The sequence below is a fragment of the Archocentrus centrarchus genome, chromosome 5 (assembly GCF_007364275.1).
Source record: "Archocentrus centrarchus isolate MPI-CPG fArcCen1 chromosome 5, fArcCen1, whole genome shotgun sequence".
Classification (NCBI taxonomy): Eukaryota; Metazoa; Chordata; class Actinopteri; order Cichliformes; family Cichlidae; genus Archocentrus; species Archocentrus centrarchus.
The window spans coordinates 14,525,130-14,551,347 of record NC_044350.1 but is presented as its reverse complement, the minus strand read 5'-3'; the positions used below and the strand labels follow the sequence as shown (position 1 = coordinate 14,551,347).

At 40.9% G+C, this 26,218-nt stretch overlaps 2 protein-coding genes across 5 annotated transcripts in view; one reads left to right on the top strand and one right to left on the bottom strand.

Annotated features, from left to right (window-relative positions):
• Positions 1-19,611, bottom strand: part of srgap2 (SLIT-ROBO Rho GTPase activating protein 2) — a 56,903-nt gene extending 37,292 nt beyond the window's left edge. For 3 of the 4 annotated variants that reach the window (XM_030729055.1, XM_030729059.1, XM_030729058.1), the window contains exon 1: positions 18,613-19,116. In XM_030729055.1, coding sequence (XP_030584915.1) covers positions 18,613-18,679 — 67 coding nt within the window. In that variant the 5' untranslated portion in view covers positions 18,680-19,116. Of the gene's footprint in view, positions 1-18,612; positions 19,117-19,545 lie in introns of those variants that run through there. The other variant, XM_030729056.1, reaches the window with a different exon arrangement.
• A 223-nt stretch (positions 19,612-19,834) lies between these two features.
• On the top strand, positions 19,835-24,650 carry LOC115780984 (protein FAM72A). The gene is made up of 4 exons (XM_030730459.1): positions 19,835-20,416; positions 20,666-20,743; positions 21,283-21,407; positions 21,511-24,650. The coding sequence occupies exons 1-4, from the start codon at positions 20,265-20,267 to the stop codon at positions 21,603-21,605; spliced, it is 450 nt and encodes a 149-aa protein (XP_030586319.1). The 5' UTR covers positions 19,835-20,264; the 3' UTR covers positions 21,606-24,650.
• Positions 24,651-26,218: the final 1,568 nt, after the last annotated feature.

Genomic DNA, 26,218 nt, shown 5'->3' with positions numbered 1-26,218 from the left:
GCAGTTTTCTCATGCTGTGTTATAAAAGTAAGAAAGTGTAACTTCAGACAATATTCAGACCTGATTCTCCTGATACCGTCCTGCTCTCAGGATTAAAGACACGTTAAAAGGAACTCCATCCTCATATAGGCAAAGTGCTACAGGCTGCATGTTTTCACTGTACACTCAAGTAAGCCTTAAGCAAACCTTCAGAAATAACTCGCGTCCCAGAACTCTCTCAGATAAAGTCTGACAGAGATGATACTTGGAGGATGTGTTTGTAAGCCACTGCAGGGTAAGCCTGAGGACATGCCAATACACAATGAGCACAACCTTTGTGCTCCTCAAACACACAAAAACACTGTGTTGTTGTTACTTTCTCACACATACTTATCTACTTAGCAAGCATGACATTGCACCCACATGATTATCCCTCCAGCTCAAATATCGCCATCTAATTCACAGTCTGATGGTCAGCGCAGTCAGCAAAACAAAGACTATGAGCTGTACTCCTAGCTGAACACCGTCTACTTCATTTATTTGGGTTGCTTTTTAAAAACACATACACTCTAGACAATGCCAATCAAAATCAGCTACCATTTCACACAAAAAAGGTGGTCCGCTTCAGATGGATTTTTGCTTTTGGAAATACTTCATTTGGTTTAGCTGATGGTACCACTTGAGGAAAGGGATCACCATGGTTGTGTGTTGGTCCTGCGCAGAGCCTATGCACAGCTTTGTAGACTGTCTAAATACTGTAGTTTTTTTTACTCTTGCTAGGAGGCAGTATCAGGGGCTTTAAGACAAAAAGTTATAGCATGCCAAGAGCTGAAGTGACACCCCCATGATAAAAACAATGATAAAAACAGTCCACATTTCAATCAGCGAGCATTTAACCTACCATCAATCCCACACAGGAATGCAGGACATCCACTTACTGCTAATGGCAATCAGACAGACTTCATACCAGGGAGCTGGCAGGTGCTGCCGCCAGTATCAGATTTATATAAACCAATCTGTAATGTAGACTACTGTTTGATCATTTGACCTATAACTAGCATCATTGACCAGAGACAATTCACTGGGACTGTACATACATGAGCCTCTGTAGCCTTTGTGTTGAGTATAATTCCTTAATTCTTTACTCTTAGTTTTGAGCCAGTTGTGCTGTTTGTCTTGACCTATCCATCATGACAGGGTTTGCCCAAAAGGTTAAAACTGTGCAAAAACATGTTCACGCGAACGTACTAGCTATTAGTTTGAACGCAGCTTTAATGATTAAGCTTTATATCTCAGAAGGCCTGTGTTGAATCCTCAATAAAAGCAAGCGAATGTCCACTGGAATGTGCATGAGCAAGATGCTGAATAGAGGATTGCCTCTCAGTAGCTGACCCTGTGCTGTGACCTCCCCAAGGAGGAGAGACAGTGACGAGATAAACTTCTGGCAGTGTCAGATTTTTTTGATTAAACTGTCTAGTGTTTTAGGCCCTGTGGCTAAATGCTACTGGTCAACTTACTCATGCTTTCTGCCCTCTGACACCGTGTAGGTCTGCTATCTAATGACACACGACACAAAACAAACCTATCTAACTCAGGAATGGACAGCCCTGATACCAAGAGAATACACCTCTCCAGTGAGTGGAGAGTGGAACATGGGGTCAGTGACTCTGCACAGAGTGTGTGTCCTACTTTGTACGTGATGTCATGTGTGTTCATAAGAGAGAGGACATGGTGGAATCACTGCAACACAATAGAGTACCGCAGTGTGGGTGGCCACACCCTTTCCTCCTAACTCCCCTTAACAGATTTCTCTCTGTGGCCCCTAAAAACTGCCTTGACAAGATTTTAAAAAAGTAAGGCACAGAGGTAGGAAAAGAAGGGAGGGAACAGAATGATATGCTTGATATATATATATATATATTTTTTTTTAAAAAAGGAGTAAAAGAAAAATGAGTGAGGGAAAGGAAAAAACGGATACTAATATAGGCAAGAGTGAGAGGCTTGACAGATTATTAGCCTTAGTGGAAACTCAATAGAGAGACAGTGTAGGCAAAACACAGTAGAATGAGGTATGTGGGGGGGGGAACAAAATGGGTGTACAGTAACAGTCTAAGAAGCCATAGAGAAATACTGAGGAATCTACAGGGAAGGTTAAGAGCATTAACACAGCGCTGTGTATAGCATTGTGTCCTGCAATGTGTAGCTGAATTATTGATGCTGACTTTGACTAGAAGGGTGAGAAGAGGGAGCACTTTCTCTCAGTGTAATCTCCCAGTGTATCATAAACATACACGCTCACATACGTAGAGTTGTCCTGAAAATGTACCATGATAGTAACTCTTGACAAGCGGGCTTGAGAGATGGGAGCGGGTCTCCAAAGACCATCTGTAGCTGGCAAAAAAGCAAAAAGGTCAAGGGTCGCAGCAGAACAGAGGGAGGAATGTGGTCAACACCTGTTCTAAACTTGCCTTAGTAGACTCAAGACTAACAGCAGTAAGACACAAGGTACACAAGGCAAATAAGATGCTCATTAGAGCCGTTTATTATTTGGCAATTCTCATTAGTTTGAAACGCTACAAAGAGCAGTCTTTTTGCTTTCCTTTATCCTTTCCCTGCTCATGTTTTTCCCTCTCCCTGCCAGGCTCTCTTTCTTATCCGCAGTGGAAGCCTGTTTGATCTAACGGAGTCCTGCTGTTCTGGCTCTTCAGCTCCCAGACACCAGGCACACACTCCTCCCTCACTCACTACAGAGGAGAGCTCCCTTTCTCTGACTCCTTCACAAAAAAAGAAGAAGAAAAAAACAAACAAAAAAAAAAACAACCAAGAATCACAGCCCCCCCCCCCCCCCGTTAGAAATCAGACACATTTTCCCTCTTGCACAAGAAACAACTAAATAATTCATGAATTCAAAATGGCCTCTATGCTGTAGAAGCTGCGCTAAGGCCAGCTGCGCTGTGTGCATATGGACCATGTAGCTATGTAAGCTATGTTAATGATGTATTTCATTCAGAGGACAGTGGCTATCATTGTCATCGCCAGCAAAGCAGGACACAATGGAGAGGGATACAGCCAGGGACCTGACTCACACATACTGTAAGCCATCCTGGCTGTTTTCGGTAACAAAGGCATTGAACAATGGGTGGTAAGTGTCAACGTGCTGTGTGGTGATACAATAGCTGCTTTACTACACGAAAAAAATTACTATCCGTCTGCTATTCTTTGGTTTTACTGGATTTCCACATGCTGTTGCCTGTCATAGCTCATTAACTACAGTTTTTGTATACTTAACTCTCAGCTGTCTTTTCATATTTTTCACTTCATGATGTGCCAAATGTTTTCAGCTGGTTAAAAGTCTGGACTGCAAGACCTTTAAGCACTTCAGCACCTGGGCCCTTCTACTACGAAGCCATGCTGTTGTAATAGATGCAGTTTAGCATTGTCTTGCTGAAATACGCAAGGCCTTCGCTTAAACAAGATCATCTGGATCGGAGCATCTGCGGCTCTAAAACCTGTATAAACCTTTCGGCACTGATGGTGCCTTTCCAGATGGGCAAGCTGCCATCCATGGTTTCTTCTTGATAAAAATAGAGCTTTAACCTGCATTTGTGGGTGGCATGTGGCGATGTGTCCACAAACAGACAGAAATCTGAAAGTGTTCCAGTTATTTCTATGACACAATCATGTCTGTTTTTAATGCAGTGCACCGTGAGGGTCCAAAGATCACAGGCATCCAATATTGATTTTTAGCCTTGTCCCTCACACACAGATTTCTTCAGATTCTCTGAATCTTTTGATATTATGCATTGCAGACAATGAGATTTAATGTTTTAGCAATTGTACATAGAGGAATATTATTGTGAAATTGTTCCATAAGTTGTAGATGCAAATTTTTGCAGACTGGTGAATCTTTGCCCACATATACTGAGTAATTCTGCCTCTCTAAGATGCTTGTTTTTATACCCAATCATGCTACTGGCCTGTTGCCAATTAACCTAATAAGCTGCAAAATGTTCCTCCATCTGAAATGTGTTGCTGCAATCAAAACTGAGCTCATATTTTTCATGAAATGGTAAAATATCTCAATTTAAACATCTGATATGTTTTCTATTTTCTCTTTAGAATAAAAATATGGGTTTGTGAGATTTGCAAATCATTGCATTCTGCTTTTATTTACATCTTACACAGCACCCTAACTTTTTTGGAATTGGGGTTGTATGACATAATACTTTCAACTGCAGTTTTAAGGATTACAACTACATTACACAATGATTCTTGTTGGTTTGGATACTCACAATAATCACTCTAGCTGACATATTTTGAATGGAACTCTTGAACCTATGTTATTAAAAATCATCCATCATTAACAAATTAACCAACAATTAAGTCTTAATGCACATCTCCTTACAGAAAAAAGTCCTTAGATGCCGCAATTTCTCGACAGGATCTTTTAAAAAAAGAATGCAGCTAATGGTCCAATAAATGTGCAAAGCAAAGAGGACACAATGACTCTAAAGGTTCACATTCATACTCAGAGTCAGCAAGAAGGAATCCACCATTCCACACTGGGAAACTCTCTCCTCTACATTCCTCAGAGGGAATACCACCAACACATGACAAGAGTCCCACTCACACTGAGCCACTTGTCGGCTGCCTACCTCCCACTTCAGCCTTTACATACAGAGAATGCCTGTGTACATACGTATGTGTCACGGACAGCAACCTTTGCCACGCAACAGTGCCCTCAGACAGAAAGAAAACAATGTGGTGTGGGTGAAGCAAGTTACTGAGAAAAAAAGAAGTGAAAAAGTGATAACAGTCACAAGAACATGCTTGTGTCAAACAGCTATGCCACAAATGTGTTGAAGTGACTGATGGGAAGGTTCTCTGTGCTGAAAGACACCCCCCCCCCACACACACACACACACACACACCGTTTTCTTTGTCAAAAGTCTCTGTCGTCCTGAATTTGAGGGATTTTCTTTGCTCACTTTCTTTTTTTAACACCCTGGTCCCCATTTTTAATTCTAAACAGGTCAAAGCAGAAGTCGACTTCCTACTTCTGTCCCTTAGACGTGAGCCATTTTCACAGACCTCAGGAGCATCAGCTCCAGACACTGTCTGAGGTTTCCCTTTCTCACATGCAGAATATAAGAGATTCTCCACGTTTTCTGGACTCTTACCCTTAGCCAGGAGTGATACCCAAGCAGGACATACAGGAGGCAGGACACATGACACCACTGTGAATTCTCAGAATCTGCTCTATTCTCACATGGGCTCAATCAGACATCACACACTCGTACTAGAAAGCTGTCAGTGAAGACCACTAATGTCTAACCTGACTGAATTCAGATGTTTGTGTTCTCACACACGGCTTCACCAGTTCCTGGCTAGAGAAGTTTCGGGCTGTAGTGCATGTGAAAAACATCTATAACAGTGCACATAGTATATTATCTGTATAGAAAGCTGTATGGAACACCCACCAGCCCTACTCCAGCCCCTGTCCTGCATGGGCCACTGCACAATAGGAATGAGTGTGTGTGTGAGCATGTATGAGGGGTGGGATGTTCCCATTTCCACTCTGTTTGAAGCACATGGACTGAGTCGGAATGTGAAGGGGGAGGAAAGCAGCAGTAGGAGGGTCAGGGGATGGGTGAAGGCAGTAATCTGAGAGGGGTATCCCACAGTGATAGGCCAGCACATGGTCTTTACACACTACTATGGGCCTGGGTGCACAAGGACAGTGATACAGACAGAAAAGCTTTCACTATTAATCACAGGCCTGAACAGAGGGATACAACACTGCATGATAAAGAGGTCACTATATCATACTTTAACCACCTACAATGTTTGATGACAGTGCCATTGCTTCCCCTAACAATATCTCAGTCATGTCCTCGTCTACATTTTAAACTTTAACTTAATGTTCTAAAGCAGTGTGCATGCAGAAAAATATTCAGGGCTTTACCTGAATATTCAACATGTCATGTATTTGACTGTTAAATAGGTATTCAGTTTTTAACCTTGGGATTTGTACTCACATCAGTCATCATCATGCTTCAGTTCACCTCATTGTTACCAGCTTAGTAATTCAATTGTTAGATTACCGACTTTTCATACCAGTTTAGCATCTTTTAAATTTTCAAAAAAGCAGCCAATAGGGAATAAATAATCTATTAACAATACTGCTCTCTCACTATATACAGTCTGCTCTGTTCAGTGAGTAAGAAAGTGTAACAGCAACAGCAGTATCCAGATGGGGGCTATTCTAACTATATATATAAAATAAAAAAATGAAAAAAAAAAAAGGAGTAGGGGATATTGTGCTGCTTCCAACTTTCTCCATGAGGGATTATTTTACCTATAATAAATATAAATAAGGCTAAAATCAAGGCACAGTTACAAGTTTAGTTTAAATTTATATATTTTTTAATTGGACACTGACATTTTTCTTCTGGCTAATAACGTGTTGTGGTATCACTGCAGCTTCAAAACATGCCAGACTGCACTATGATGCTGGCGTCTTCAGAACACCCTGTTTAGACCACTGTCAGAAAGAAAAAGCGGCACTGGCATATGAATAACAACCAGGGTGACAAAAGTGAAAAATGAACTGCAATCAACTTTGGAAAAATAATGGTTCATAAATTGTTTTTTCAACAAATCACGTGGCCATACATGAAAACACCTTGTATCCCCTGAAGCCCTGTCATGCAAAGCATTTAACTTCAGCCTGAATGAACACGTTTAGCACGGAATCAATAAAAAACTGTGACTACACAATGAAATTACTTATTGCAGGGCATTTGTATTAAATGGCATCTGGTTGCACAAGTTAACTGTGCAAATGGAAACTCAGTGTATGTTATTATCTTCAGAATCAGCTGTACTTCACAGCCTAAAGTCGCACTTAATACATGTGACGAGTACATATAAACATGCTCTTCTCACAGGCGCACATACAAACACACCCGTTGCCCCCTGTCCATGCTCAGTGACAGGCAGCTACAGCTCTTGCATTGAGATCAACATCAGGCCTTAGGTATGGTATATGTGCTTCTGCCTCTAGCCTCTGACAGCTGTAGGACAATGTGTACTTAAGGTAAACCACATTTTAGGGTGGGTTCATCCACACCAGGCATGGCACCAGCACTGACATGTCTTTCTAACACAAACATATAAATGCATTCAGGAAGGTAAGCAATCAGAGGTGCTCAAACCACCACACCCTCAGACGTGTACTGCTACGAGGCTGGAGAGTGAATAAATAACACACATCCTAGAAGGTGTGTTTAAACCAGGATTGAGCACGTTCACAAACTTTGGTAAAAGGTCAACATTTGTTTTGCATGAGATACACGAGTTCCTAAACTCTTCCACTTTACAGTAACACCACATGGAGGGAAGAAATTTCATGAAGTGACTTGTTAGTAGCATCCTATTACAGGACCAGTGAACTCTTTACAATGACCTATTCTTTCATAATTGTGTGTAAAGTCAGACTGCATATCTAGGTGCCTGATTTTATACATCTGTGGCAAAGGGACTGAAAACACCTGAATTCAAAGATTAAGCGGTGTGGTGCAATATTTGTCCATATAGCATGTCTCTCCAATGTTAAATTTAAATAGAACAAATTAGCATCATGTTTAGATTCACCTATTAATCAAACCCAGAGAGCACAGACTCGTGTTCCCAGTTTGGTTGGATGACAGTGGGAGAGATCGACCACCTCTGTATCAGGTAGAATAGCAAATGGGCATTTAGTCTTTCTTGATTTCTACTGACATGTAGCCTTGTTTCCTTGACTGCACAGTAGGGCCTTCTGTTACCCCACCTTGATGCTTTAAGTTTGAGACACATCAACACACATATTCCCTGCTCCTACAAAACCAGCTGACCTCAATGTAACCTCTAGATAGGGTCAAAATGCAAGCAGCTCAGCCAACACACTGTTTGAGTAAAGCAAGTGTTTGACTGTAGAGGTAGTGCATCTGGTTTGAGTGTGAGGTGAGGGGCCTGAAAGAGGGGGGGTTGGGGTATTGTTTCTGCTCTAAGGATCAGAGAGCAGGGGATGTTCCTCTTCAGAGCAGCAACCTACCCACTCAAGAGTGCACTTTTTTTTTTTTTACCATGATGCCAGCAAATAGGAGTGTGCATGTATGGACTGTGGGAAAGAAAACTGCAGTATTCCCACATAACAGCAGATTTAAAGCGAAGCTAGGACTCAGCACTTTAAACAAGCCTACAAGAGGGGAGTAATCTCCATCAGAGTGGCTCTGACGCTGGGAAAAACTAAAATAGAACAGGTTCCCATAGCAGGGGGAAGAACTCAGTGTTCTCACACTCAGTTATATAGAAGAAAACAGAAAGCAAGGGGCTGTGTGTGTATACGTTTGTGTGGGCATCAGTCTGTGTGTGTGTTTGTGTGTAACTGATGGAGTTTCAGCTGAGAAGGGGTGATGAATGGCTTCATTAAAACAGCATTAGGAGAGGTGTGAACCCGAATAGCGAGCGCCAAAGTGCCGCGATTACACTGTTCCAACACACAGACACTTGTCACAATAGTGAAATTCTCTCCTTGGTACCAGCACCCCACCCCACCCCTACTCATTTAGAGCATTTGATGTTAATGCAGGTTTAAAACACAACCTCGGGCTTTAATATTTTCCACACTTAAAAACACCAATGGCAGGTCCAAATCATTTTCAAGCAGCAACAATTTACAATCTCCTTTAATCAAACACCATATCGCCTCATCTCTCTCTCTCTCGCACACACACAGCACACCGCCCCACAGACAGAGGGAGATGAGGAAACAGCAGTCACACCATGCAGAAAGAGAGCAATGAAAAGAGGGAATAAAGGCAGCAGAAGAGAGGAAATAAAAAGCACAGGAATGCAAAGCAAGAATGTGAAAAAGGGGGGAAAAAAATGAAAAGACTGAGGTCTGAAGGTTCAAAATGGAATCGGGGTGAATGTATGTGTATACGGGTAACCTGATTAGCCAGAACCTACAGGCTAGGAAAATCTACATTATTCTTTCACATTTTTCCCTCAGCTCCTCACAAACCTAGAAAAATGGGGGCAATTCTGTAACCCTAGCAACCAACTCTGCCTACGTGCTGAGAAAAGCTGCTAATGGAGGGGGAAGGAGAGGAAGAGATACAGAGATGCAGAGTGAAAAGGCTAATAAGTGTGCATACTATACACACATGCTTACTGAAGTAAGCAGATGGATCGTAGTCTAGTAGAGGTGGGGTTTCTTCACTTTTTTCACCTATTTTTTTTCACAATCCTCTGCTATTCAGCCCTCCTCATGCAGATCCCTCCTCCTCCTCTTTCTCCTTCTTCCCAGCGCTGCTCCTTTTCCCCCTCCATGGTTAGAACCCTTGCCTTTTCTCCCCCTGTTCTCTGGCCAGTTTGAGAGCTGTTTAAACACAACCTGTTTCCTCCAGCATCCCTTGGGAAGTGTTATCCAACCTTCTACTGTTGTGGTTTCTCTCCTTTCTTTCTGCCTCCCTCCTATTTATTTACAGCTGGATGTCTTTCCCCCATTGATTGTTTTATAGAGGATATGAGTGGGCTTTGTCTTTTGCCTGCTCAGCTTTATATAGATCCCTCTGTTCTTAAAGACGTTCTCACCAGCATGCACGCACACATACACGCACATCCTCTGTCTCTCAGCTGGTTGTGAGTCAGTGTCCGGTGGTGAGGCTCACGCATGCACGCACAATCTGTGTGCTGTAATCATAAAGTGATGATTATAGGTTTAAGCTGCCATAGGAGGTGTGTTGAAAATGAGCGTGTCACATTTCATCACTGCTGACAAACATCATGGAAGAGAGCAAGGAGAGCCGAAAAGAGACACTGCAGAAAAAATATAAGAGGAGGAAGAAATGAGGGAAACAATAAAAATTTGCATTTGGGACTGGCAGTTTTCACAATGGCCCGATTGTTCACGAGATGTAGGATTTGAAAAAGCAAAGGGAAAAAAAAAAAAAGGTATGTGTGCTGCCACGTGCCAGGTAAAGAAAGTAAAATTTGAAAGAGGCACCCAAACAGAGGTCAGGACCTGAAAACATGGGTCACAAACATATTCACACTGGGTGATGTGATTCTATATCTTTGGAAGCAAAACAATCAAGAAATTGATTTGAATCAGTTTTGTCAAAAACCTGAATTATCTTTTAAGCAAAACGGGACAAAAATTTAACTGGAACTTGAGCTCTAGGGAACATATCTGGGCAATTTGGTCTATATTTTAATTAATTATAAACCAAAAATCGCTGTGAGCTGTCCAGGGTGTACCCTGCCTTTTGCATTTGACAGCTGGGATAAGCTCCATCCTTTACACGACCCTGAACTGGATGAGTGAAAGAAAATCAATGGACAGATATAGATCAAATAATTTAGGAAACTTTTAGCAAATTTACAAATACTGAAAACAGCCTTTTTCGCTGTACACCAGCCGACATTCTGACACCGAATGACCACTGTTTGAATGTCAAGATGCTGCACCATGATTGAAAAATAATTACCTCTGCCAAGGAAGTTATGTTTTTGATAGGATTTGAATGTGTTCAAATTTGCACACGATAGCTTGAAAAGTTTTAAATGAATTCTGATAAAACTTGTAGGGGTGCAGAGAGCCATTAAAATTTGACTCACATCCACCAAGGCCTTCATGGTCAACTTAGTGATTTATTGGTTGAAAATTGACAAAAAGCCTTAGAAGTTAGAAACTATGATTCTTACAAGTGTGGTGTGTATTGTCAACACATAGAAAGTATCATAAAAAAAAGAAAAAACATCATGTCACATGTGACCTCTGACCTCTCCTTGAAGGTCAACACATCGATCAGAAGGTCAAAGTGACAATAATACTATATAGGGCTTTTTAAAACTATGTTTCTTACTACCATTGTTGGTATTGACAACATATAGGCATATAAGGAATGATATATGGGGATTCTAAATATCATGTTACTCTGGGCCTCTGAAATCTTCTTCAAGGTCAAATAAGGTCAAACTTTCATAAAATGTCTTTTCTTCAAAAACAGTTAAAATTCTGCTGCCTTTGTTTGTACTGGGAACATTTAGGAACATTGATGCTGGTATATGAGGATTTTAAATATCACATTATAGTTTGCATCCCAATACCATGTCACATTTGACCTCTGACCTCTCTTTGACATTTCACATGGGCCTTTCTTTCAAGTTGACGCCAACCTGCATTATAGCTTTAATGTATTGTAAAGAAAAAGAATGAACTGCCTAGTTAGCTACAAATATACTATAGTATAATATTATATAATAAGCTCAAGTTATTCATGTTCAGGTATTTAAAAATCAATACCTATTATCCATTATCTATTCTTACATAATGTTTGTGTAATCCAAGTAAACATCTGTCATGTGACCCTTATCTGATTTTTCCTGCACTACAAGCTTCTTAAAGCATGTTTAAAAATAAAGAAAACAAAATTAATATATTCAAAATACAATACAGAAAGTAAATAGTTCCCAGAGAGTGAGCTGCCTTGGTGCAGGTTTGTGCTCTTGGAGTGCGTCTTGTTAGAAAATGAAATTTTGCTCCAGCTCCTGTCTGCTGGATGTCCTTGATGAAAGTCGTTCCTGAGCATTCTAGCAAGGACTACGCTGTTTAACTGAAGTTTTGTGTATCATCCTTTTGTCAAATTAAAGAAAACAAACAAAAAAAACTTCCAGCAAAGACAAGGAGTTAGATATACATCCATTCCTGTCTTGAAAAGCGCGACTGTACCTGTAGCTTTATCACTGCAAACACACCTCAGGGGTTAGATTATTTACAGTGGAAGCAGAGAGGAATAATTTTGAGGCACTGTATCATTTCAGAGGTCTATACAAATAAGCTCAACATGAAACACAAGATGAGACTGGAATACAGACTTTTTGCTTTTTAATATGTCTTTTTGTGACCATGGTCTTCTGTAGAAATGCATGAAACTGGTTCTAGTTTAGGCACCACTACCAGCACCGCATCTGCAGAAAAGAGGTAGCAGATGTTTGCTGGAATATTTTAAGGCAACAGATATGTGCCAACTATGTTTTATTCCAAGCCAACTATCTCTTCCATATCTCTGGTTATGCTGAATTAAAAAAGACTAATTTGTGTCATTACTGGTTTGTAATGAAGCATGCTGAATCAACACTGATTGTGTGTCTAGTACTTTGAGTGTGTCCAAACTTTTAATATAGCAATACAAAAAAGCACATATAATATCATAAACGATTTTCAACATATTGCCTGCACATGCACTAACGAGGGCAAGTAGTAACTTCTCCACCACAACACCGTTCAACTTCATCAGCTTACAAAAACCAACTGTCTGGGTGGAATGCTACAGTTGAGATTATGCAAAAAAAAAAAAAAAAAAATCTGCAGCAGGTAATAAAGCGTGCGAGGCTTGAGGGCCGTGCATGTTTTGCACGAACAAATAGGTTTCACATGTTTCAAAATGTCAAAAAAAACCCACAACGCACTGACCAGACAAAGAAATTGAATTCAGACACGTGTGCACATACACACAGTTCTTCTAAAAAGCAGAGGCACCTGAATAGAGGGGGGGAGGGGAGACTTCAGCCAATCACACCATGTCTCAGTGCTGTTGGTCTTGTATAGGGGTAGCAACCAAACTGTCAGGAGTGGCCAACCAGGGCAAACGCAACATCTGTTACCCAATCCAGCAGTAAACAGCAGTCATCTAGAAGATGACCTCTGTCCTTACCCACTTGCTCTTGTATTTCTTTTGTTTATCATTTATTTTCCAAAACTGCACATTGCCTTCATCTCTCTGCCACTTACATTAATGAGCTGTCACATCTTAGATCCGATACACTAGGTGTTGTAAGCCTGCTCCTGTTAATATAGACAGCATGGCAGGAGCAGATCAACTGTTTCATCAGTGAGACATCTCAGTCCAAATCGCAGTAACACACTCGGTGACTAGTAAGCTGTGTTTACATTTGTGTGGGTCTTCGATGCAGGAGGCCAGATCAGCGCTTACAGAGTTAGTATATTTAATGCTGTGTGTTTTCTCTCAGGTGCTGCAGCAGCCCTATAATAAACTGTCATACTGAATGGTGAAGAATGAGGAAGCAGATAGGCAAAAGGGAACAGAAAATCAATGAGATTTTTCAGCCACGTTATGTCTGGTGCTGACACAGCATAAGATGACTGCTTCTGCGCATTCACACACACACACACACACAGAACTGAAAGGAGTGTGGGACACCTGGATAGGAACACATTGTTCTATTGTGACTTAACAAAGAGAACTGAGGATTTTGTTTCTATTTTAAAAAATATATCTTTTTTAAATCTTTCTTCCCATTCTTATGTATTGTGAAAGGCAGGTGCAGTAACTGCAGAGCCTCCCGCACCAAGCACAGTCGCAATATGTGTGTGTGTGCGTCTGTGCGCATGAAAAGCATTTGCTTCCTTTGCCCAAACTCAAAGCAGCGGGTCCAAACAGGAAGCTTCACACACTCCTGTATGATCCCTGTGTGTTCCAGCCTCTGAAACCTCAGTTGCGCACAAGCATCCTTCCTGAATGATTATTTTAAGCCCTGTCAGCATTTTTATTCAGCTTGCAATACAACACTCAGATCCAGGACCCCCTCTGCCCCATTATACCAGCACACACTGATAGATAAACACACACATACACACACACAAACACTTTTACAGGATACAGCAAATAACAGCAGATACTTGTGTGATTGACTCGTGGTTGATAATTGCACCACTAAGTCAATGCAGTCCAGCTCTAATTAACCAGAGGTTGTTAAAAAGATCACACAGATAAAGCCCTAAAATTAGGTGCCTCCTCCATCCTCACAACCACAAACGGGGCCTGTACTACAAACAAGTTCAACATAACCAGGATCTCTTTTCATTATCTGGCTTCACTAAACTTAATCGCAGTCACACTAAGTGGTCAAATTACACTGGTTATCAGGTCAGTGAGACAACCTGGGTTTTCTAAATCTAGCTATAAGAAGTGAGAGACCAGTCTACATATGTTAAAAGAAGAGCAAAATATAATCCTAAAAGAACAAATACATGGAACAGCCAGAGAGAAAATACAGACTCAGTTAATAGGATTATCAGTATCACGTCTCTGTCATTAAGCCACAGGTCGATCTGACTGAAACTACAATTTTGTTTTCAATGAAATTGATGTGATGCTTGGACATTTTTCTTGCAGGACAACTTCAGACTCCATTTATCAAGTAAAATAAAAGATAAAAAAAAAATGTAACCATAAGCAGGCTTTGAATATCTTATATAAAGTCAAGTCGCCTACAGGAGTTAGGACTCTCCAGTTAAGATTTATGCTACTATATAAAGGCAGCATACAGAAGAATGAAATGGCTTTAAAGTGCTTGTTTCCCAGCAAGTTCCCTCCATTTAGAATCTATATCTCTCAATGATGCTCATGCAGGTCAGCCAAAGGGTTTATTCATTCTCTACACCTTCTTGCTACTGCTCGCAACATTTGAGGGATGCTGACATGTCAGTAAGCGATGGTTAAGAGCTTGACCCCAATTCCCGCTTCATAGTACAAGGCCTTTGATATGAAAGCAATGACAAAGGGGGGGTCAGTGTTTCCAGAACAACAATGCTGTGGCCCCTCTTCCTATCCTTTTTGTCATTTCAATTTTCTTTCTGCCCCTTAATGTTGATAAAGACAAAACAGAGATCTCCACACTGTCCCTGCACCTTCTGCTCAAATAAACATCAATCAAAAACAGTGGTGTTGCAAACAAAAATATAGACCAAGCACAGAACCTCACATAAAACAAAGACAGAGACCCACAGCCCTGGAGACAAAACCTCTTGCTGTGTCACCACCTTTCCTATTGTGTGCTAGTGAAAGCCACCATTTATCCTAAATCATGTGTTTCTCTGGCTGCCCTGCAAACACACAGTTTATGTACACGTAGACAAACACCCTTCATACTTGCCTCGGTACCTGAGTTTATTAGCCTGCTAGGAAAAGTACATAAAGTCACTGAAAGATGCTGTTTCTTTGTGTTTGTCTGTCATTATTTACAGCAACAGTAACAGTAACAGTTACAGCAACAGTTATTCAGTTTAACATTAGATTGACTGGCCATTATTACCCTTTCTGTATCTCTCCAAGAGACCACAAAAATGCCATAATCAATCAAAATTTATCAGTGGCAACAAAGGCACGTACTTATTAATATTCCCAGATGTGTAAAACACCAACAGCTGCTTAAGTGCCGAGCCAAAACGGATTTGAAAAATTAAACATCTGTTAAAAGCCTCGGCACACCTTCATTTTCAACTAAAATGGTTCCTGCCCCCAATATTAAAGATTGCCACTGAAATATAGGACATTGCCATGTGGTGTTTGTTCAGTTGATGCACTCAACAGTCCCAAGTCACAGCATTTCTATCCCTCTGCAAATGGGCCTTATTTTCTCTTCTTCTCTCACCATCTCTGCTTCTCTTTCTGACCCGTCTTTTACTTCTCAGCACATGTGTCTGTGTGCGTGTATGTGCCTCTTCAGGCACTTAAACACACACAGACACACACACCCTCTTCCTAAGCAAGTAGGAAAATTCCTTTCATCAGCCAGAATCCAATATTAGAATATCAGGACTCTGTCTGTGTGAAATAACAAAGACAAAGGGATGACAGCATTCAAACGCCAGTGTGCATTAAAAAAAAGGGCAATATTATTCAGGTATCCAGTCAACAGACGAGGTGACCATGTCCACTGACATCACCATACTTGTGGTATCAATTTACATCAACCTTTTTTGGTAATCAAAAAGGAGCACAGACCATCAGGAATCATTATGACAATTGAAAGTATTTTCCAGCTGTAAAAGTCAAACAGTCACCACTTACTGTGTTTACTTTAAGCTTTAAAAGACACAAGTCGATATACTGCAACAGAGGGTCAAATAACCTCAAGAGTCTCACCAGAATTTTTTTGTATTTTTCACCTTTCTTTCCATCACTGGCTGATGTTGCAAGGAACACTAAAACTACATGAGAATATATGTATCACGGTACAGGCCAGTACGATAATACTGCAGAAGTATGGCCGCTCTGGAGACACAGCAAACCTAAATTTATAGCAGTTAATACGCCAGAATAATCAGAACAAATGCATTCACTGAGTGCTTGATAAATGCTGTAAAGTCTTTATCTGTGTGAATATGTGAACATTCATGCATCTCCCCTTCTCGCTGCAGAGCTTCATGAATGTCACCTGGGAGGATTTAAATTCATTTCCCCCATGATGCTGCAGTGCATAGCTGCTTCGTGTAAAGTCTATGCCTTCTACCTGATAATAGCAGCGTCATGCAAGTATGCATGAGCCCTTCTTGGCTAGCAGGACTGAAATATGCAGAACGGATCTAGCAAAGATTTGGGAAACAAGACGGACACGTGTTAGCAAACGCAGAGTGAAAAAGAGTGCGAGCTGCTTGATGCCCTCTACAAGAAAATGTTTACCAGCAGTGCACAGGGTAATGACAGACTGTAGAGAAGGCATGCTGTTGAGAACGTCACAGCATCTGGACGCATCTCTACACAGACAGAAAACACACACACATCTCAAACAGCTATGAGGATGCACAGGTTTGCGCTATCATCTGTTCATTCCAGACAGGGGAGATAGCGAATGGAAAAACATATGGACAGAGTGAGGACAGAAGAACAGCGCGATACAGATGTTCACTAGGGAGCAGTGAAGTAAGTGACAGGAGGAATCAATGCCCAGGGTCGATGGACAAACATTAAGCCCACAGTGTGACAAACCCAGCAGACAGTGCTCACAAAGCAGCACAGACAGAAAGTCTTTACACATGCTGCTGAGCGTAAACAGCAGTCTAAACGGACAATGAGACAGCAACTCTAATGTCACTGTGGTGCCAACCAAAGTTTTCAAATAGCCAGGGAAACAAAAGGTGGTTAACCATGAGCCGAGTGACACTGGATTACTCTGCCGTTTTGTTCAAATGGCAGAAATACCCGTTTTAGTACGTCACCTAATCAGTCCTCTGCCCAGATTTTCTGTAGATGTGGTGCCAAACAAAGAAAACAAAGCAAATTCAAAGGAAAAGTTTGACAGGTCTAAGGCCTGAGCCTCAGCTCAACTAGTCGGCTTTTGCAGTCATATTTTTATCTCGAGTAAAATGAAGAGTTTTGGATGACTGGTGTTGATAAGCTGAGGTTCCATAAACTTGTTGAATCTATGCCAAGGGGACATCAAAGCTGCATTCTGGCTGCAAATCTGAGGAAGGGCGGTTGTGGCCTGAAACGTTAGTCACATTATGGTTTTGTATTAAATTATTACTCAGGAGCTTATGCTGGTGTGCAGACTTGTTTTTCCTTTTGCTTTTGGTTGCTCCACACCTTACTGAGAAACTCAACAACCGTTCTTGCCACTCTGTACATTGACGCCAGAAATTCCAGTTTAACAACCTTGTGATTTACGATAACTCCTCAAAAGTATTTTGTTCCTTACTGACTTGCAGCTCTGATACAGGGAACAAACAGGAGTGCTGTGAGGTGCCAGTAAGGAGACAAGGGTGTAAAGTGGGCTGGTGTCTTCTTTCGAAATGGAAATCAGAAGCGGTGATGGTGGTGATGAGGCAAGCAGTGGCCCATCTTATCTAGTGATCTGGCACTGCAGCAACAGTGCAAACATGCTGTAATACAGGCCCCCACCCCACCCCCAAACCGGCACCCCTGAGCTCTCCCTTCCTCTCCTCTCCTCTCCAGCCTCAAGTATATACCACCCCCCACCCCCAAGATCTGATAAGCACCCACTGTTATTCTGAGTGACATCTGAATCCAATGTGACTGCCCGATGACAGAAAAATCTCCTAACACAACAATCAGCTAGTGAACAGTTAACATCTCAGCGAGCCTTTCTAAAAGCTACAATCCGCTCTCCCACCCCTGCTGCTCTCTTGTGTCCTTGATCATCAGCAGAAGCTGCACCGATGAACTGCGATCAATGAACAAGCCAGGGCACAAATCGATCATTTAATTGCGTTCCGCGTTTAACGCATGAACGAACGCCGGTGCAGACCAGCAGCACAGACACGCAGGAGACAGAGAGGGGAAGAAAACGCCCTGCCTTGTTCAATGTCGAAACCTCAGCCCAGTTGGTAGTCTATGCAACATACACACCCTCACCTTAACGTATGCTTTTATAATAAGGCCGTGCTGAGAGCACATCTGGATAACACCACTGATTTCTGAGCGTTTCTTTCCGCCTTTGTTGGCCATCCGCGCGTTGCCTTAAAGGCGAGCGATCACACGCCTGATTATGATGTTCCACTTATGATTGCAAATTATTTACATGAAAATGATCCGCCACGTCCGCATAGTGACAACCTTCTTGAGTGGCTGGTGAAATACAAAGGCAAGCCTGCCCTTTACGCCTGATAGGAGAGGTGAGGGTACAGAAAAATTGGATGCAATAAGCCAAGTCAGGGAAAAACACACCATACAAGAAAGTAGGCACAGATTTAAGGCTATTATCTCCCCAGCTTCTGCTGTGTGCAAACATCTGAAGGGCTTTAGAAAAAAGTTTTACCTTTAACTTGAGTCTCATATTCGGCCACGATCTCCTTGTCCTTTCGGAATTTCGCTGGAGACGTCATGGCTGAGTTTGGATATCAACCACTTGTCCTAGTAGTGAAGTCAATTTTCTCTTAATTATTCAACAATTTAGCCTTGGATGGAAGGAATGCCACTCTGGAAGCGGCTATGAAAAGGAGGAAAAAATAGCCAAAATGAGATATTACAGCTCTTCAGTGTTCCCGTGGATCAGTATTGTCTCCCTGCCTCTGCTCACTCAGGGCGCATTGTGAGTTTGGCGCTGCTGCTACTGCTGTGTGCTCCTTTCCGACGCCGCGCCTCACCGCCTCCTCAAGACCGGTTATGGTGCAAACAGCTTCATGAGAAAAGAGAGTCATTCCCTTTCTGAAAAGCATAAATGAAAAAAAAAACAAAACTGATTAGCTTTTTACTCAGCACTTTGCAAAGTTTTTCTTTTGTTACTTGTCCCGAGCGGATCTCAGTCTCACTGCTGCCCGTATGCCTGTCTAAACTAAAGTGCTGCCCTCTCCTCCACCCACCTCCTGAAGTAAGAGAGAGGAAACCAAGTGGAGATGGAGGGGCTGGCTGCTGGTCAGCCCCCAGCGCGCAGGACAGGCATGGATGCGCGCGCGCGCGCTCACACAAACACACACTTGGGCACATAAACTATAACTGCATGTTGCAAGACCGAGTCGTACTTCTTTGTTTAGCTATTTGAGTTCAGTTTAAATGATCTCCAGAGGAACACCTCACTATTTAGGATAAGGCCACTTACGGCTAAAGTGAGAGTGCCTCGTGCTTCATTTAACTACGAACATTAGCTTAAACGGATAAAAACTCATTCCCTTGAATTCAGTAGCGCTAGTCTTAACTATATACATTCAATGTACTGTTTTCGAAAACAACAACCTTTAAAGTAACAGAATACCTGTATAAATATATTTAACTCAACATCCTGACTATTACAACATTAACTTTTTTTTTTAAACCACAGCCCCGCCTCATACCTATCACTAAACCAAAACGGTAAAATCTGAACGACATTCAAGTACACCAATCAGCTTTTTTTAGATTTTTAAATCAGGGTTCGTCAACTTGAATTTCTATCCAATCAAATCCAGAATCCGTAATGAAGCTGGCCAATGACGCTGGTTACTACAAAGTGTACATCCAATCAGAATCGCGTATAGGGTCTTTTAAAGATAGTTTAAGGAAGTCCCCTTAAATACCAGGAAGTTGTAAACAAAGCTGACAGCTATTTAGTTAGCTGTTAACTACATGGATGGATGCCGCCCAAGCTGTGTAAAACGGGCCAGTTGTTCGCCAGTATCGTGGAATAATTAATAATACAGCTATTTTTTTTCATATAGAGATCGCTTCGCGAGAATATATATTTTCCTGCGTGTGTTCGTTTCACAAGCTAACGTTAGCCGCCTTCCGTTTGATCGTTAGGAACAGGCTAACGTTTGCACAAGGACATTAGAGCTAGCGCTGTCGCCTGCAAAGTTACCTTACAGTTTTATTAAACCGAAGTGAACAGTTAGTGAGCATTATCTGTGCCCGGTTCTTTTTTCTTTTCTGCTGCGTTTGCTATCTGGAGGCAGGAACAGCGTGAGAGAGGCGTCGTCCGCATTTAGCAAAACAATAATGTCTACTTCAAACGCTAATTTTAAAAACAAATGTGTAACCCAGGTGAACTGCATATTTTGTGACAGTCTGCTCTGCACGAGAGGCATGAAGGCAGTGTTACTTGCAGACACCGAGGTTGAGCTGTTTTCTACTGACATACCTCCCAATAGGTAAGCGCTAATTTTCTTAGCAGTTCTGCTAGTCTTTGTTTACGTCTGTTTCCAAGACGAGGTGCACTTAACAAAACTGTGGCTAAGTGATGGCTGACTGCTCACTCTGAGGAAGGAGAAGCACGCAATGTTCAGTCTCAACAGCAATTATAAGTAGTTGGCTTTGTTCCATGGCACCGTGAAATGAGTGTGAGTTCTATCCTTTTTAATGGGTATGTTTGTGTCCCCTTGCACGCACACTCCTCGTAGAACTGTTGACTTTGTGGCCAGCTGCTACTCTACTGAAAGCTGTAAATGCAAACTGAGAGACATCGCTTGTCTCAAATGGTATGTACAACTCTCCTTTACCTTTTGTAGGGTTTACTTTGGGAAGGCTATCTGTTGACGTTAATAAAAAGGACAGCAAACAAGTGGTTCTTACATACGCACTGATATCTGTATACATTGTTTGGCCTGGCAGCTAATTTCACTGTAGGTTTATATGATGATTATCTTATTCTCCTTGAATCCCTATTGCTGAACCTGTTGCATTACAAAACATTGGGTAATGATGGAAAAGGTGTATTATAATTTCTTAGAGCACCAATGTTCACATCTCATGGCATAGATTTTTAAAATCATTGCTAGTTATCTTTTTTGTTGATGACAACAGAATGACTGTACAGATGTATCTGAAATCATATTTAAAGCACAGTACAGTGAAGCTTTATAGAGCCTCTTTTGTGTTCATGGGCTTTTGTTGTTGTACGCAGGGCAAAAACAAACATGTGTTAGATAATGGAAACTCACTAGTAGTGTTGGCACTTTTCAGAAGTGCCCCCAGCAAAGCGCTGACTCACATTTCTTCTTTATCCTCTCTCCCCTAGTGGTAATGTTGTGGGCTATCACGTTGTAGCCCCCTGCAAACCCTGCCTGCTCTCCTGTAACAACGGCCACTTCTGGATGTTCAATAGCGATGCTGTTTCTACTCTCAACAGACTGGATTCGACAGGTGTGTATAAGCTCACCTTTGTCAAAACTGAAATTACATGCAATTGCATGTCCATGAGATGTGTTCATAAGGCTTCATAAGTCCCCTTCAAATGTGTCCACAGGCCTGAATCTGCTCCTGTGGGGAGATCTTCCTGAGCTAGATGACAGTGAAAATGAAGAATCAGAAAGCCCATCAGAGGAGGAGTGTATTAGGTAGAGAGGGACATGGACAATGTGAGAGACCTGGAGCGCCAGCTTTTGAGAGGTGGAGATTTAAAAAAAAAAGTGTATAAACCATGCTGGGATGAGACAAAAAAAGAGGAACCCAAAGGGTAAATCAACACCCAGTTACATGGGACCGACAATCCTGCTGTACTACTGTCAGCTGAAATATTAAGCCATTGTTCACTTCTGACCATAGCTTAAAAAAAAAAAGAGTGGTATCACAGCAGGTGTTCTCCATTGAAAGCTGATGGAGAACATGTGTATTGACATTACTGATATGGGGTGTGGCTTTAAATGCATCATACTGTAAAGTTTAAACCCAAAGAGAGTAGTACAGGGGAACCTTTTGGTGCTTGTAATTGAGTGTTTAATTACCCTTTAACCTGTGACCATGCCTTTCCTGATCACTTTTCACTGTTAAAAGCACAGATTCACACATTCTTTTCAGCCTTTTCCCTCTATTTTGTAAATTTGTGTGTGCTCTTATTTGAAAAAGCAGCTGAAGTAAACTGAAAATGACTGACAGCTAGACTCATTAATCTAGTGCTTTCTACATTTTAGAGATCATAGCCTTATGAGAAGATGAGCATGGTATGATGAATTACTGACACATACCAGTGAATGCTGTGATTTTATTTTTTAATTTTCTTCTCACTGTTTATGTAAAATCAGATTTTTCTGGGTAGGAGGGCCGCAATTCACCTATATCAGTTTTTATTTTATTTTTTTAATAGCACTTATAATCTGTACATTGAATATACTGTAATAAGTAAAATTCCTATTAACAGTGATCTCTTAATCTTTTGAGGCCTTTTCAGATATGGGACATGTAAAATTATTGGCTTCTCCCATCTGTTAAAGTGACGGCATTCTGTTCTTCAGACATGGGTCACTTTTACATTCATATTCCTCATGGTTTTATTAAGACATACCAATGGCACAGACAAGGTATGTGCATAATATTTTAACAGACATGTTGTATTATTAGCAACAGTTATTGATGTGTAAAGTAAATTTACTACTTTCCTGCATAGTCACTAAGAGCAAGGTCTCTGTGTGTGCTGCATGGAGCTGCTGAGAGAGTTGTACTCTCCTCCCCACACAGGCTCCAGGGGAAAGCGCTTTCTTCTGAATTGGGGAAAAGCAAAAACGCGTCATAGAATTTTTTTTTTTTCTTTTTTCTGTCTCATTGGCGTCTCATACACTCTCCAATGAGCTGAGCAACTCGCACAGATGCAGCAGAGACATGCATTCAGATGTGCACCATGTTGAAAGTGACACAAACCTTTTCCGACCTGGAAAGGTTGCCGTCGCGACTTCTGCGTAAAACGTAGTTGGAGTGCTCATTCAGGCGCAAAGCTAACATGCTCAGATGCTGCCAGATTGATGGAAAAGAGGGCACATCTGAAAGAGGCTGTATATTCTCACTGTGTCTGGGTGCTGACTGAAACTTTGAGCACTTTTTGAATCCCACTTATTCAAGAAATAGCACAATTATTGAGTGATCTATTCATATTCGGTCCTTGTTTGTAAAGGACGTTTTTAATTTAGGTTACCTTACAGTCTGACCTTCTGTCATTGATAGTTTGAGATGCTGCAACAATGTTTGCTACACTTGTGACAGCAGCAGTTTAACTGTGATTAACACCTGGCTGCATCTGACTATAACAGTATCCTATACTAACTTACTAACCTGTGAATAATGCATGCTTCCACACAAGCCTGTGGAGCAGAGAAAAGTCCCCTCTGGGCCGCAGAAAGTCAAAATTAACAAACACCTACGTTTGTGACGCCCTTCAAATTTTCAATGTGGAGTATTTAAGCATGACCATGAAAACATGAGCTCAAATGGATGTGAGTGTCCTAGCTCTGTTTCTGTTCACAACTGTTCAGTTTTTATGTAGCAGCATACCTGTAGCACCTGACAAGAAGGAAAAAGTCAACTCCAAAGAGTCATGGGACATATCAGTATTTAATTTACAGGTTGCCTCTTGGTTTAGGAAGATGGTTACTTCATGTGGGGCCTGATTTCACTTTTTCTTTTTTTTTTTTTTTTTTTCCTCCAAGTTTTTTGAAAGTTATGCTTGAAACAGTGCGATAAAGCTCCCAACACTTAATAGTTTAGCCTTACTGAAATTAACCTCTGTTAAGCTGCTCTAAACTCTGGGCTGATGCTGTATATTAATCTGTCATCATCAAGTGACAAGGCCAATTTTTATTTTTATTTTTTTGACTGGTACTGTACTCGGTGAGCTTCAAAATCCCCCATTCAAGGATTTTTTTTTTTTTTTTTCTGGCAGTGCCATCCTTACGCTCTTGTTATTGTTTCACTGCTGTGCCCTGCTAATGCTATGATCTGTCTTAAAGTAACAGTGTTTCTGTGGATGAATGATGGCTTCCTGTGTTGCTGGTAAACATTGTTAAAGAAGCAAATGTTGAATGTCCCATTTCAGTGAAGGAAAAGGAAACAAGGAAGTAGCTTTTTTTTATGTTGAACTGGCCTCTATGTTTATCTCTGCTCTAGCCGTTAGTTGTGGATAAACACTCATAAAGGAAGAAGCTTTGTCTGGATTTTCCACATCCTTCACCTCTGAAAATTATAACTGACAGTCTGTCACACTTTCACACCAAATACTGTCTGTGTGGATACCATACAGTGCATCAGCTAGGTATTTATTATATCCACAAACCAAATATCTATCACCACATACTTATTTTTTGTTTACAAACTTTGTTTACAAATGCTTGTTTTGTATTGTGCTGTAATATGTTTTTGTTCATGTATTTAATATTTAATTGTGTAGTGCTTTGTTTTGTACATTTTAAAGACTGAATGTGTGCAGTTTTACCTCATGAAGGTATTACCTGTGAGCTTCCTCTGGCTAGGACAGTTGTCAAATGATAATCAAAAGAACTATTTAAATGGCTGTGTCCAGGTGTGAATAACTTTGATTAACATGCCCTGCTGAAAATGTATATTTTGGAATTGCACTGAAACTGCATTGGTAGTTTGAAGAAACTGATTTGTTGTTTTGTATGCTTGTTAAATTAATAAAGTTTTTTGTTTGTTTGTTTTTTTGTTTGTTTTTCAAAGTATCTAAATGGCTCTGAAGTTTTCTGTCAGTGTTTTGATTTTTTTTTTTTTTTTTTTTTTTTCCCTGTGCAGCTGCGCAGTTAACGACCTTTTGGCTTATCGTCAAGTTGGCAGTAATGTAGTGTTCAAGTATACAGTAGAAATATGAAAGATTTACATCATGGATGCTGTGATGCAGCCAACAGATCTGCAGCAACTGTGTGTGATGCTATCATGTCAATATGGACCAAAATTCACCTTGTTGAATTTATGCCACGAAGGATTAAGGGAGTTCTGGAGGCAAAAGGGGGTTTAACCCTGGACTAACAACAACAACGAAAAGCTGAGTTTCTACTGCCGCTCAATGTAATCAAACAGCACTGAGCTCTATAGGCCATGAACAATTACACAATTTACTCCAGAGGAAACATTTTCTATTTACCCTCTTATTTTGCCAAATTAAGCAGATGATTCCACAGTCTTATCATTTCATGTTTTTGTCTTATTGATCTGGGAATCCATCCCATATCTGTGAACAGCCAAAACTTAAGAAGATCCCCATAAAAGCATGCAGCTCCATTCTGCAGAGTGCTGTCTGCATTTTCTTTAAATCTCCCATATCCCCGGAGCATCATTTAATTAGAGGGTAGACCTGCAAGTTCTTCACATATTTTTAATTTGTTGACAGCAGACCCCGACGCTCTCCAGGATGCATCTGCCAGAATTTTAAATCCTGCTTCTTATTTCATAAATTCATCATAAGCAATGAAAGAGAGGGGAAAAAAAGGCATTTCATGGACTTCGCAGTCAAGCTGTGTTACAGAGTGTTTTTGATAAACTCACAAATCATTTTGTCTGAGCCCATTTTAAATTACCCCTCAAAACCCGAGGAAAAGCCTTCAGATTTTGCAATAGTCCAAAAATACTATACTAATAGTAATAATTTTATGAAGTGGTATATTGTACTTGTTTTTCCATGTTTGCCATCATCACAACACTATCCTGAAATCACTCCCCCATCCTTAAAGTAAACGAGAGAAAAAAGTGAAGAGCTGAGGAGGAACGAGATCAGCTGGTGTCGTTCCAAATTATTAGGATATCGTCAAGAAAGCAGGAGGTTTAACACGCTACGGGCTGTTCACTTTGGAGACACGCTGGATATGGGTACAATCTGGCACGAGACCTAAAATATCACATAAAAAAAATGAAAGGAGTAATCTGTAAACACATCAGTGTGTTCAGCAGATTACTTTGTAAAAAAAAAAAAAGATCACAAATAATTCATGGACTTAATAATTTGCTTTGCTGATTCACCGATAGTGTCACCACACTACGTACTGATGACTCATTTTACAAACAAAGCTGTGTATCATCACGGGGAGAGCAAATTGTGTTTTGACTACAGCTCGGTGTTGTTTGATGTAGATAAGAAAGATTTGAATTCTGTATTTTATATTAAACCACAATGCAAAGATAATATTCACAGGCAACGTGACGCCGAAGAATATTTTTTTTTGTCAATACCTCTGAAC

Excerpts from the sequence above, each read along its gene's own strand:
- LOC115780984 (XM_030730459.1), top strand. The coding sequence starts at position 20,265 with ATGTCTACTTCAAACGCTAATTTTAAAAACAAATGTGTAACCCAGGTG. Across the intron at positions 20,417-20,665 it reads ACTGACATACCTCCCAATAG|AACTGTTGACTTTGTGGCCA; the intron begins GTAAGCGCTAAT and ends CACTCCTCGTAG. Across the intron at positions 20,744-21,282 it reads GACATCGCTTGTCTCAAATG|TGGTAATGTTGTGGGCTATC; the intron begins GTATGTACAACT and ends TCTCTCCCCTAG.